General features: G+C 36.3%; 1 protein-coding gene across 4 annotated transcripts in view; it reads right to left on the bottom strand.

Annotated features, from left to right (window-relative positions):
* The window catches only part of LOC137495523 (G2/M phase-specific E3 ubiquitin-protein ligase-like), a 28,899-nt gene extending 20,587 nt beyond the window's left edge, over positions 1 to 8,312 (bottom strand). For 2 of the 4 annotated variants that reach the window (XM_073951442.1, XM_073951447.1), the window contains exons 1-2: positions 7,884 to 8,312; positions 5,573 to 5,627 (exon numbers count right to left, since the gene is read on the bottom strand). In XM_073951442.1, coding sequence (XP_073807543.1) covers positions 5,573 to 5,595 — 23 coding nt within the window. In that variant the 5' untranslated portion in view covers positions 5,596 to 5,627; positions 7,884 to 8,312. Of the gene's footprint in view, positions 1 to 5,572; positions 5,628 to 5,936; positions 6,072 to 7,883 lie in introns of all 4 variants that reach the window. The other 2 variants (XM_073951445.1, XM_073951446.1) reach the window with 2 other exon arrangements.
* Between the last annotated feature and the right edge of the window lie 6,486 nt (positions 8,313 to 14,798).

Genomic DNA, 14,798 nt, shown 5'->3' with positions numbered 1-14,798 from the left:
TGCTAAATAATTATTCACTGTATATTAACTACTTTTATGTTTCAAAAACAAAAACAACTGACCACTGTTATGTGGTTCATTTACTTTGCATTTGCCATAATCTATGACCAGAGATGGGACCAAGTCATTGTTTGGCAAGTCACAAGTAAGTCTCAATTCATTGCCCTCAAGTCCCGAGTCAAGTCCCGAGTCAAGACAGGCAAGTCCCGAGTCAAGTCCCAAGTCAAAGGCAACAAGTCTCAAGTCAAGTCCAAAGTCCTACAGTTTGATTTTCGAGTCTTTTCGAGTCTTTTTAACAGAAAAATAAAATGTAAACAGATTATGTATGGTTGTAAGATCTGTATTTATTAAACAAACCTTTTTTGTGAAAGAACATTGCTCAGATATACAAATATACAAATGTAATTTTCTGAAAAGTGCTAAACAGTGCTGCGTCTTGTCTACACAGCATATTGCACAAGAACGAGTTCCACCACAATAGAGTCCATTTTGCCTCACATCACACAGAAATTGCAGGTCTACTGCTGTCTAGTTCGTTAAGTTTAGTTGTGCTATGTTATGTCTTCAGTGATCAACTTGTGATTAACTAAAACTACATAAACGACCTCAATGAGGCGGCAGTAGACCAACAACTACTGTATGCTGCAAAGTAAAATTGAGTGAACTTGGTATTTTGTCAATTGAATCTCGTGTGTGCTGAAGAGATGGAGATGCAAATCTGTCTAGCAGCAATGTAAAATTATGGCACATATACTAAATGAAGTAGGCTACTTCATACAAACAATTACGTTGTTTTCTTCACATAACAATGAAGAACTTTGCTCTCTACCTTGTGTGATGCTCGTGCACCGATTTCCTCTGTGGACAAAACTGCTTGCGAGCTCTCAAATATACGCTGCTCATGCGCAAATTTTCTCGCTCTCAAATATGCACTGCTCACACACACATTTCCTGCGTGCTCTCAGAGATTATATACAGAATTTGTGTCTTGTGTTCCCTCTTCCTTTCGTGCTTTTTGATATGATTTATATTGAGGCACTATTTATTAACAATAACCAAAATACTAAATCAGACTTACATATTACATTTTTTTATCTAATAAACCATAACATTTTGGCTGTATGTTATATGATGAGATATTTCCAGTTTCAAACACTTAAAGACACAGAGAATAGAGGTTGGATGTAAAGAATGCATTTTGTTTTACAAACATTTATTAAACATCCAAAAGGTGCACCATACTAATCAAATAAAAAACATTTAAACAAAAATATAACTAACGCAAGCAGAAATGTAACTGTGATAAAAATAAGGAAAAACTTGATAAGGTATTATAGCCTACTGTACTATTCACTCTTCAAATAAATCACACTATCAATCCCATTTTATCATGGCAACTAAAATAAAGTGAACACGTCTCTGCTGTCTTCCACATTATTGATGAGATTGTGGAGGACATTTTCCATGTCATCCTCTTCATTTTGAGGAAAAGCTGTTCCACAGGGCCACTGAACACATCTATTGGCATGGACAGGGTTTTGAACAGTACTATAGTAAAGTACTTTAATTAATCTGTTGGGGTCATATTATAGTTGCTACGGTAACACAAGTGTTTTATAAACAAATGACCCAGTGCTGTAGTTTTTTTACAATATAGGGTATATTATACTACAATTCACCACACTTTACTGTAGAAAAACTACACTCTGTATTTCATTTTATTAGTTCACTATTCTTAATACTACAGTATGCTGAAGCATTCATTAACAACTTGTAAATAATACTAGCCTAAAACAGTATACCCAACTCTCAAAACATTAGTATTTATTATAGAATTTACCTTAACCTCATATAGTTTTTCGTGTATTGTTACTAAATAGTGTAGCAATATATAAACCATATCAACATTCTGGAATAATCAATTTACCAGGAGGATCTCTGGAGAGCAAAAGCAGGAAAGGTTTGAGGCGCCAGTGTGGACAAAAGTCAAGCAAACGCAGTGAGACTGAATAAGCGCGCGAGAGACCAGCCAATCAGCTTGAAGTACCTGCCCACTGGTGAAAGTAATGTCAGAGCCAATCAGATTTTTCTTTCTTTTCATAAAGAACGGGTTCGAATCCCACTTAGGCACTTGTAAACTATCATTTTAGACCATTTTGTCAAAAATCACTACTGAAAGAAACAGCTTGAATTAGCCTAGGCTGGTTGGCTGGTTTTAGCTGGTCGACCAGGCTGGTTTTAGAGGGGTTTTGGCCATTTCCAGGCTGGTTTCTAGCCATTTCCAGCCTGGTCTTAGCTGGTCAGACTGGGAGATGACCAGCTAAAACCAGCTTGACCAGCCTAGCCAGGCTGGGAGCCCAGCCAAAACCAGCTATGTCCAGCTTAAACCAGGCTGGTCAAGCTGGTTTTAGCTGGATTTTGCTGGTCAGTTTCCAGCCTGACCAGCTAAGACCAGGCTGGAAATGGCTGGAAACCGGCCTAGAAATGACCAAAACCCCTCTAAAACCAGCCTGGTCAACCAGCTAAAACCAGCTAACCAGCCTAGGCTGTTTTAAGCTGGATTTTTCTGCAGGGATTTGTAATGTTTAACAATTTATTATAGCCACAAAGTATCTAAAACTTGTTTTCACGTTTGAATAGCCAATAAATGTGCTAAATAAATTAAAATAGAAATACCCACAGTGAAAAAGTTATATAAATTTAAATATTAGTTTAAATACATTCATAATGGTTTTAAATATCTTTTAATATGTTAAGTAGAGAAGTTCACATTCAACAAACTGAATAAAACAAGTCTTCGTTTTTAGTTTATTTAAAAACAATTACAAATGGAGTAATTCAACTCACAATTAAATGATCTCATTGAGTGATGGAATAATAAAGGTAAAACTTTAATTGAATGATCAGTCAAGTGTTTCCAAATGAAATCTGTTAAAATAAGAGTCCTACAAAACAGGAACAAAGACACTCATGAAACAAATGTGATTGTTAATTGTATTTTCTATTAGATGGTTGGTTTTAAGTACTTTAAAAAATAGTAGATAATCCTTAAATATAAAGGGGGAAATACAGAAAAACAAACAAACAGAAATTCAACAATATAGATGCATTACATTACAATCTCACAATAAACATTTTATTAAAAACCATATAGAGGACTAAAATATTGCTAAGAGGCATAACATCAACAATAATAAAAATACCTTTAAAGTTTTAAATATTAAATAAAACTAATAGTATCATTCCAAAATATGAAAAAGGTAACACTTTACAATAAGGTTGTATTAATTAATTAAGTTTATGTATGTACTAATGTGAACAAACAATGCAGTGCAGTTCATTACAGTATTCATTATTTTATGCTTTAATTAATGGAAATAAAATTATTGGTTAATTCTTGTTAAATCACAGTGCATTAACATTAATGTTAACAAGCATACCTTTAAATTGTAATAATGCAATAGTAAATGTTAAACTATAATTAATAAAGGTTTAAAAGTATAGTTCATTATTAGTTCATGTTAGTACATAGATTAACTAAAAAAAACCTTATTGCAAAATGTCACCAAAAAATAACAAAACACTTTTTTAACAGTTTTAAGAGCTTTAAAAATAAATTATATATATCTAGTTATTATGGCATGTTACTACTAATTAAATAGTTAGAAAATACTGTCAGAGGATGGGCAAAACACAAAAATAAAACTTAATATGCGCATTGACACAAACGACCAAGTGCAAAAACATAAATTATAGCCATGTTCATTCATAATTATGTGAAATAAATCACTAGAGGGTAAATTTGGTTTAAAAAAACTGAAGTTCATTGACTTATGCACAACAGTAAAACAATGCTTTTGCACAACAGTAACACATTGCGAGTAGTAAAGTCTCTTTCCTTTGACAGATGTTGTAAATCCGCTGAATAAAACAAAAGAAGCAGATCTCGGATGAGTTTATTTCACTCTCCGAGTCAGAATGAAAACGGCATCTTCAAATTTCCCGCTGGTGCAAAAACACGGAAGTGCGCCACAAAGCGCTAGTGGTCGAAAGTATGCGCTCTCTGTCTCACACACACACACACACACACACACACACACACACACACACACACACACACACACACACACACACACACATACACACACGCAGAGATAGAGCGTTCTGTGTCAACATACTTTTTATCTTTGGGCTTTTTATAGAAAGTAGCAAGTCTTTACAAGTCAATAGGTGCAAGTCCAAGTGAAAGTCCGAGTCATTCATGTTCAAGTCCATGTCGAGTTGCAAGTCTTTTCATATTTTGTCAAGTCGAGTCTGAAGTCATCAAATTCATGACTCGAGTCTGACTCGAGTCCAAGTCACATGACTCGAGTCCACACCTCTGTCTATGACATTAACATTTTATTGGTTGATGATGGTCATAATGACTACGTGAAGGCCAGCGTACCTTAACTGTATTCCACATGGTCACTTCAATGTTGAGTTAGGACTAATTCAATTAAAGTTAAGAGAAATTTCTTGTTTTTATAGACCTTTTTCTTGGAACGCAAAATTACCCATAATGCTTTGCGCGTATGTGCAAGGAGAATGCGAAGAACTTCCGGTCGGCAGCTGATGCGTGTAAACAGTCACATTTGGACAGCTTTGAAACGATAGTTTTAGTCTATTTTACCTGCTTTTATCCTCTTTGAACTAATACTGTTGTCCAACAGCACCATCTCCTGGACTGATCATTTAAAGAAATGTGATCTTATAGGATGGAAAACAGCTGCTGTAAGGCATTTTCCCCTCATTGTCAGACGGCATCTTCTGCAGTTTAAATGAAGCCTTGTCATCGCTAAAGTCAACATTTTCTCTTTATTTCAAATATATAACCAGCCCAAACAAATGTAATTCACCTAAATGTGAATTTAGCCTGTACTGTGCTACTGACACACTGATTTAATAACTGTGACAAAGTGAAAATATAGGCTAGTGTTATTTTGAAATGAGAGAAAAACACAAACCGTGGTGAATACAACACACGAAATAAAACACAAACGGATCGCGATTAGAATAAACAGCAAATCAGCCAGCAGAGTATCAATAACAGACTTTTATGGTCATTTTTGTAAATTGCACGACTTTCATACCTGTTAAGTTTCATGCCAGTACTCTGTTTTGCTCTCTCTCTCTCTCTCTCTCTCTCTCTCTCTCTCTCTCTCTCTCTCTCTCTCTGTGCGTGTGTGTGTGTTAAAGAGTCGCTGAGCTAACAGCTGAAAGGCCGGAAACGCACACAACACACTATTTCTGACGGCAGACACGTGAACTAGGAGAATGTTTTTCTCATATTTCTGACGTGCTTGAATCACATGTGACAAATTATAACGGCTTTAACAGACACATTTCTAAGTTGTGTGTCACAAAAACACTCTGTTATCCATTAAAAAAGGTTATTGAAACCCAATTTCGGAGCGCAAATTACCAGTTGTAAACGCTGTAAACGAAAGTTATTAGCATTCTACCGGAAGACGCTGGTCGCTATGGCGCCTTCCATGCAGCAGCCATGAAAAAGGTCTATAATAACACTTACCTTAACTTATCCCTCATGGTCATGTGAAGTACCTCACCTTCACTTCAATGTTGTGCTGAAATAGAGAGAGCAGTTAACAGTTAAAGTTAACAGAAAATCACCTTTCTTTTTTTGGGGAACTAACATTATGCTAAAAAAACTCTATTAGTGTTAGCTTACCTCAAAAGCACTAACGCTAACTTACAAGCGCGGTCTGTTAATTTCTTGTTTAAAAATGGTGCTTAACCCGTCTGTTGACGACATGCATGGCATAAAAACCTAACATTACAACTAAAGCTAACTTAATAGGTTAATTCTGTTAAATGACATGCACTGTACAGAAATATACACAAAACAATCATTTAACTGAACTGGACATTTCAACGCTTGAAATGAATCCGTTGAGTCATCGACGGTTATGGATATGGTTCAAATGAGGCGTGCTTGTTTCCGGTCGAGTAGAAATGGCTCGGTTCTATGAATTGCCGCCTTTAAATGAATAGTAAAGAGTCGAATCCACCTGAAAATGATTCATTACTATTTCGTTATATTGCTCGGCCCCCGATCAAACAATTCAATTCGATTCACTGTCACAGGAATACCATTGAACCAGCTGAACCAGTGCAAAAGCGATATTGTTTTAATCAATAGTTGATAGTTTTTGGTTTATTTATTAAGATTGTGTGTCATTTTAAATGAGTCTGTAGCGCAGATTCCTAACCTCCGGGTGTGTTTAACACTTCTTTGGTTTCATGAATCAATTATTTTTGTTATGCTTTATTACGTTTTGGCTAAGCACAAAATTATGTTCATTAAAAAATTTCATATTTACATGTTACCTTATAAGATTTTGTTAGCCAAATTTAAAAATATGAAAAATATATCGTTTATATATAGTAACTTTTCTACTGTATCAATTTTTATGCAAAAATAAAAAGAATTTGAATCCCTATAACTAACTTGCAAAACATATAGCCCTTTGCTGCCAACCTGTCACAATAAAATTTTGGGTAGGCCTACATCATATTATTGTGAATTTTTACAGTTGAATCCAGTAAAGGGATACTATTTAATGTGAAAAAGTACAGTAACGTTGTGAGTTTCTGGGAATTGTTTTAAAAGTGTATGTTTGCACACTATTACAAATGTTTTAAATGGATAGATAGATAGATAGATAGATAGATAGATAGATAGATAGATAGATAGATAGATAGATAGATAGATAGATAGATAGATAGATATAATATATAGTTTTATATATAATTAAATTTAAATAAAATTACAGATTTTTTTAATTAAATGCTAATAATAGAAAATAACAGAAGACAGATAGACAGATCAATCGATAGTTTTATTATACATACATACATATATATATATATAAATATATATATATATATATATATATATATATATATATATATATATATATATATATATATATATATATATATATATATACATACATACATATAATATTATGTAGTTTTAGTTTTATATAATTCAATTTATTTAATTCTAATAATAGAAATTATTAGAAGGCACAAAATATTATATATATATATATATATATATATATATATATATATATATATATATATATATATATATATATTTTAATTATCGGAGAAAGAAGTGGGCCCCATTTTTAACAAAATATACAACTTTTTTAATAATGTGCTTTGAATATTCTTACAAGTTAATTTTCAAAGTACAGTTAAAATAGTACTAAAATATATTACCATCAAATGCTAAAAAAATACACTTGTAAAAAATAAACTACGCATGTAATTAAAGTGCATTTTTCTAAAATGTATTTTTAGAAAATATACTAAATTACAATTATTTTTTGAGTGTGTTAAAAGTTGTATATAAAAGTATGGTAATAATACATTTTTAATATATTTAAATTAAGTATACTTTTTTAATTAGTATACTTTCAATGTACTATTGAAATAAAAAATATATTTGCAATACAATTTATTATACTTTTTTTTTCACCAGGGTTGTCACAGTAGCTATTAGTGGTTCTGCGGGCGTACAGCCACCATCGTAGGTGTATGAACCTGGTTTATCACGTTCCACATGAATGCCATAGCTTCTTTCAACATCAGCTTTAAAGGGATTATTGTCAGATAACTGCAACTCCTTATTGGGTTTATGATGCTCTGGCCATGCATTGGTATGCATATGTTTACCACTGCAAATATGCTCATTGCATCCTTCACCTTCATTCCTTAAGTGCAAACAGTTAGTTCTGATTCCAGCGTCTTTCACCAAGACATTGGATGGATTGAATGACTGATCATATTTCCGAATAAATAATGCTTACTTTCAGTTGAAAAAACGCTGACTAGGAGCCGCCATTTTGACTAACTTTTTTGCGTGGTGTAGAAAACGGCGTTTGTATGGTTTAAGTTCAATTTCCAGTGATTTTTCACAGGCTGCTCATCCGTGCTGCAAACGTCATAAAGTCTGTCCCTTCGTGGTCGCCAGTGTAACCCTTTCCTGCTCTGTCCCTTTGCTGTATTAGAAATAGCAGGGGAGATTCACTTATTACTCCAGGGCCGAACAATATTAGTTTTGGGGTTAACTCCCTCCTCCTTTCGTTGAAGCCGGTGTATGTAACTTGGTCTAATTATTTATTACTATCCGTGTGGTACAACTAAATCAGACCATAAAAAGGGAACATTTGTGAACAACTGTCTCATTACAAAAAAACGCTCCTCTCTCCCTCTCTCTCCCTCCGCTTCACACACACAAACATAAACTGCAGCCCCGCCCCTTAAAGGACTCGCACAATTTACAACAATATGTTCATCTTCCCCATTCAGAACACTATTTTTTTACAGATTGATACCTCTTTGATCCTACAACTCTGCAGCCAGTTGTCCCAGAAAACACAAGCAAATGCTTCAACACAATGCCAACATACACTTCTTCCATGAATCCACACTGTAAATGTTACGTTCACAACACTGGAACTGTTCATTCCCTGTTTCGGATTTGGTATTTTTTCTGTCAAGATTTATGGGTCTGTGTGTTCTTCCTGTGTGTTCTTTTTGTGTGTGTGTGTGTGTGTGTGTGTGTGTGTGTGTGTGTGTGTGTGTGTGTGTGTGTGTGTGTGTTATTGGTTGAGTAGTTGCACGACTGACAGCTCTAGGTTTACCTTCTACATCTGTGTGGTCACATGGTATTGTTGTCACCAGTGATTCCTTGTTGCGTAACTACTCAGCTATTTCATCATGTAATTGCTGTGCATTACCACGCTTATATCAAGCCGACGCTCATGATTCTCAGTGTCAGTTAGTTGTTGTTCATGTCTGTGTCTCGTCAGGCTGTCCACACTGAGTTCCTTGTTTAGCGTTGAATCCTGTGGATGGCGAGTTCGATCTCGGATGCTGAATAATATTCTTTGGACTTTTCCTTCTCCCATCAGACGACAGAATTTAGTGATTAACTATTTTTGCCTGTACTGATTCAGGCTTTTTGTGTTTCAAATAAAAAAAAAAAAACATTGTTCACTAGACTTGGGTTCAGTCGTGATTTATGACATTGTTCAGGGATTTCTGTCTTCAATCCATTAACTTTTCTCTATCTAGGATACAAAACACACCTAAAGAGAAAAAAAAATATTTCTGCAAAATCTTTGCAAACAGTCTGCATGAGTTGAATTAATTGAACAAATCAAATTTAGTAATGTTCAACCTAATTTGCTTATCCAAACCCAGCCCAAACAAACTCTTTACAACCACTCAACTTAAACAAACTTAATAAATCCAAGGAATCATCTTTGAATCTTTTTTTCTCAGTGTCGTATTTCAATATCTTACACATTTATCATGCTTTCTCATTCATAAAACAAATAACTCTCACTCCATAATCACCCTAGAAAGTTATCAGTCCAGTACTGCCTTGAACCCTATCACACATTTTTCGTGTAATTAATCATTATTTTTATCAACAGCGCTTACACATCAGTCATTCATTAGTACATGCACGTTCTTGATAGCTGGATTATTATTAAACCAAAATACAAGTTGAGCAATGGAGTGCTCCCTTAATTACCAAAAATAAAGTTTACATTCAAAAAGGGAAAAAATAAATCCAGATAGGTAAAGGTTTTGTGAATTTTCAAATCAAAAACAATTCAAATCAAGTGTTTGCTTGAACTTCAAAATCAAACAATGAGCAAAAATACCACATGACTTGTAATTAAGACAAAATGTTTTTATCATATGAAGAAATAAAAATATAAAAAAGTTACAATTTAAGACATGAAGCTTTTATCATAAAATGGTAAAAAGTATAACATTACACAAGAGCTATAGCTGAAATGCAGTGTTTTTAACTTTTTCAGAATCTAACAGCACTTAGTGCTAAAAATTCAACAAAGTTAATCAGTACCAACGTTTATTAGCCGCACATTAAAGCAATTATAATTTCTAAATTACAATATTAATTGAACTTTCTGCAATGCATCATAGTGAAATAACAATACTGAGATAGTGCGGCTCTAATCTTTTAAGCATAAATGCTGCTATAGTCAGATCTTGCAGTTTTAGATTCTCAGAGTAAAAATGTTCAATCCTTCCTTCCACTCCATTATATAATGTTCAACTCTTCCATTTTACTCTCCATAAACAACAACCTATGTGCAGTTTAGGCTTCCTCAGAACAGTAAATGGCTTGATTCCTTTATAATTACTTTCATTAGCTTAGCACTACTGGATTCAGAAAAATAGACAATTCAAGCAACATATTCCCACATGCTTGCCTCTCTTCACCTTCAATTCTGCATCTTTCGTCAATGAAACTCCTTACAGTTTTAACATTAATACTGTTATATATTTACTATTAATATAACATTAGTAATACAGTAATACTGAACTTTTGAACATTTTTTTTTTTTTTACTGAAGGAATGTAAACACAGACAACTTCTTCTGGTACAATGTATCACTGGAATCAGGGTAACTAGAGCGCCCTCTAGCCTTGCAACATGTAGAGCATACAATACATATTCCTTACCACTCAGTATGGTTGTACTTCAGTTATTGTGGAACTTCAACAAACAATTAGACACCTTTACAACATAATTTTTTTTGTTTGTTTGTTTTTGCAAACTATGAATCTAAAATCCCTACATCTATACTAGAACCCTTAAATAAACCACATTGTGCATTGTGCTCTTTAAGTAGCAATCAACAGTGACAGTTAACAGGAATAGACACAATTAAATTATCCCACACAGTTAAACCTTAAGGACTATAACATGCTGGGGGCTTGATGGTACGTTCAGGATAACGGTTAGTCTCTTTGTGAGGAGTTTGTTGCAACACCTCAGTATCCTTTGTAGACGCATCCTCGAATTGTGCTGACCCAGTTGGAACTGAATTGAAACTGGGGGGCAAAGTCTCTTCAGACATGAACGATCATCTAGATTTGTTTGCTGGTCCTCAGAGAACCTAGTGTTCACTGGACCAATATCCTCTCCACAGTCACCATCACTCCGATGTGCAAACATCTGATCAACATGACGCCTCCAGTGAATTGATAGTCCCACATCCACTCTGTATGATACAGGTCCTGTTTTTGCTAACACAATTCCAGGCATCCACTTCTTCCCCCGCTGGTAATCACGAACCAATACCTTGTCTTTTACTGCAAATGTCCTGACTTTAGCATGAACTTGACGTTGCTGGTACTGTTTCTCTTAAGCTTTTTCAACAACAGCAGCAATATTAGGCTTGATCAGATCAAAACGTTATCGCAATCTCCGATGTAGGAATAACATGGCAGGTGATTCCTTTGTGGTGGTATGTGGAGTATCATGGTATGCTAAGAGAAATGTGTCCAGCCTCTGTTGAATGGATGCTGATTCATTTGAACAGCGTAAAGCCTGTTTTGATGTCTGAACCATGCGTTCTGCCAAGCCATTCGTGGCTGGGTGAAAAGGTGAAGAGCGTGTGTCTGTGACATTTGAGAAATGTCTGGAACTCTAGGGGCCTCATGTATCAACGCTGCGTACGCACAAAAACTTTGCGTACGCCAGGTTTCACGCTCAGAATCGCTCACGTTTGGATTTACTAACAATGAACTGAACGTGGGAATTTGCGCAGGTTCACGGCAGCTTTCTGGCAGGCGTACGCACATTTTTTTGTGCGTGTCTGTTTTATTTCCATTGGCGACTCCTAGAGGCAGTTGTGTTAAATTCTTCTCTACAAAGTGTCTGATCCTTGCAATGGCAGCTGTATGAGACGGGTTCATATAGTAGGTATGTAAGATTTCCATACCATACAGTTGACCAGCTAAACATTAAAGCACAATTTGCAGCGGTCGCCTGTTTTCCCAATGTAATCTGAGCTATCTACTGCATGCACATTGCTATAAAGACACTATGTGAAGATAAATTTGCATGCGTGAATCAGAAACATTTTCATTCAATAAATGTGCAAATAAAATATGATGCACAAACTTATTGATGATTCCTACTGGTCTTTCTCATGATAAATAGTGGGCAAAATCTGATATGTAGCGGGGAAAAAAAAGAAGAAAGAGTTCATCAGACACTGGATTAGAGCCGAGTTTATGCTCGAACGTGTCAGTACATGATCATATGCTTCTTATGAGGTGCGCCACTGAGACTGCGAAGGGTACTGCAACATTTTACAGATATAAATCACACTATTTCTTTTTTAAATGCACTCAGTGCGATGTTCAGACCCAACTGTGTTAACCGTATCAGCTAAACTCTCCCACTCTATTTTTTTTCTTTTGTTGTTAATTCCGCCGAACAAACTTGCAAATAACACCGCTTTTCTCCGGTCTACCTCCGAAAGCAGCACCTCCATTTCACATTCTGTTCAAAGTTTCTCTTTTTGCTTGCTTTTGCCATTGCTTTTTCGTTGGGTTTTGACATTAGCATAGTCATTAGCATATTCATACGGGGGAGGAGGCAGGGAGGGGTTTTGTGCTCGTGCATGTTGCGCTCAGTTTCACGTTCATTCAGATGTACAAAAGAATATGCGTGAGATTCGGCATACGCAGTGTTTCATACATCTGAATTTTTCTCTGCGTACGCACATTTACAGCTTTGTGCGTACGCAATGTTTTAGTAAGATTTCCACGCAAGTCTTCGTACATGAGGCCCCAGGTGCTTTTAGCATTTGTTGGCAGGACTGACAAGTCTTTGATACTGTTCTTGAGTGTCAATGCCTGGCCACCAGACATAACTCTGCGCAACTGTCTTCATTCGCACGACACCTGGATGTCCTGTATGAAGTTCAGACAGCACCCTGGTTCGCAATTTAGGAGGAATAACTACCCTCCTTCCCCACATAAGACAGCCTTGATGGATTGTCAGCTAATCCTTTCTATTCACATATGGGGCAAAAACATTACTAACATCATTAAGGTGTGGAAAATGTCTAGTTGTCACCATCTCCATAACTTGTGACAAGATTGGGTCAGTCCTTGTCTCGCTACAAACATCTGCACACAACACAGGTAGAGCCACCAGTTATTTGATTTGAAGTAACTCCACTGTGTCTTGTTTAACTTGAGGTGCAGAGGGCAGTGATAACCCATCTGCGTTACAATGATGCGCACCATCTCGACACTGGACATCATAAGCTGCTTACAACAAAGCCCAGCGTTGAAGCCTTGCCACAGCCAGGGGTGGAATGGCTTTTGCTGGACTAAAGATAGTTGTAAGCGGACGGTGATCAGTAAGTAACGTTAGTTTCCTCTCAAACAAGTATTGGTAGAACTTTCGTACTCCAAAAACAATACCAAGTGCCTCTCTTTCGATGTGAGCATCGTTTTGCTCTGCCTTAGTCAGCGTTCTTGAGGCAAAGGCGATAGGTTTTTGCTTTCCATCTGGAAGGATGTGCGAGATGACAGCTCCTACGCCTTATAGTGAGGCATCACAAGCCAACTTGATTGGCAGATGGGGATCATAATGTGTCAATACGCCCTGCAACTGCAACAACCTCTTAGCTTCACCAAAATTTTCCTCGCACTCCTGAGACCACAGCCACTTTTTTTCTTTGCACAAAAGAGCATTTAGAGGGGCCAATACTGATGCCAGATTAGGAATGAATCTACTGTAATAGTTTTTAGTCCCAAAAATGAACAAAGTTGGGTAGTATCCTTAGGTGCAGGTGCATCCACAATTGCCCTGATCTTTTCTGGTGACTTGTGAAGGCCCTGAGCATCAATGATGTGCCCTAAGTATTCCAACGAATCCTTAAAGAATTCACATTTCTCACGCTGAAGGCACAGTCCAAATTCGTTCAGACGACTGAGAACTGCATCCACATTTTTGAGATGTTGTTCCTCATTGGACCCCGTCACCAATATATCATCGAGGTAACAGTGCACATGGGGGAGGCCTTGTAAAATCTGATCCATCGCTCTTTGGAAAATCGCCGGTGCCGATGCAATCCCAAATGGTAAACGATTATAACAGAACAACCCTTTGGATGTGGTGATTGTGAGGTACTTCATTGAACTTTCTGCTACCTGCACTTGAAGGTATGCATTTGAGAGATCTAATTTGGTGAAATGTTGACCCCCTGCTAAGGATGCACATAAATCCTCTATGCGTGGAATTGGGTAACGCTCAACACACAGAGCAGGATTCACTGTCACCTTAAAATCTCTGCATATTCTCACATCCTCAATCCTCTTTATAACTGGTACAATCGGTGTAGCCCACTCACTGCACGTCACTGGAGAGATAAATCCAAGCCCAAATAATCGGTTAATTTCGGCTTCAAAGCAAAAGGAACATTGCGTACTTGGCAAAATAGTGGCTGAGATTGCGGCTTAAGTAACACTTTGGCTTCGATACCCTTTAACATGCCTAGTCCTTCCCGAAATACGTCTTTATGCTTTGCCAGCATATTTTCAAGTGAGTTCACTGTCTTAATTTCACGCCAGTTTGGTCTAATTTTCTTTAGCCATTCTCTGCCGAAAAGTGATGGAGCCGTTCCTGCTACCACATACAGTGGCGATTTTGCTTTTTGTTTATTCATTTTCACTTTGACCTTAATAAGCCCTATAGGGGAGACTGCTTCTCCTGTATACGTTTTCAAAATAATATTCGTTGTGCGCAGTGGTCTGTGAGCCAATTTTGCATTTTAAAGAACACTGGAAATTAAAGAAACTGAAGCTCCAGTGTCCAATTCCATTTCCAAAATTTCTCCATCCACTTTTGGTTTCAGACAAATATGTGATAAATC

The sequence above is a fragment of the Danio rerio genome, chromosome 5 (assembly GCF_049306965.1).
Source record: "Danio rerio strain Tuebingen ecotype United States chromosome 5, GRCz12tu, whole genome shotgun sequence".
Taxonomy (NCBI): Eukaryota; Metazoa; Chordata; class Actinopteri; order Cypriniformes; family Danionidae; genus Danio; species Danio rerio.
The sequence above is the reverse complement of the archived record's forward strand: the minus strand, read 5'-3'. Positions and strand labels throughout refer to the sequence as shown.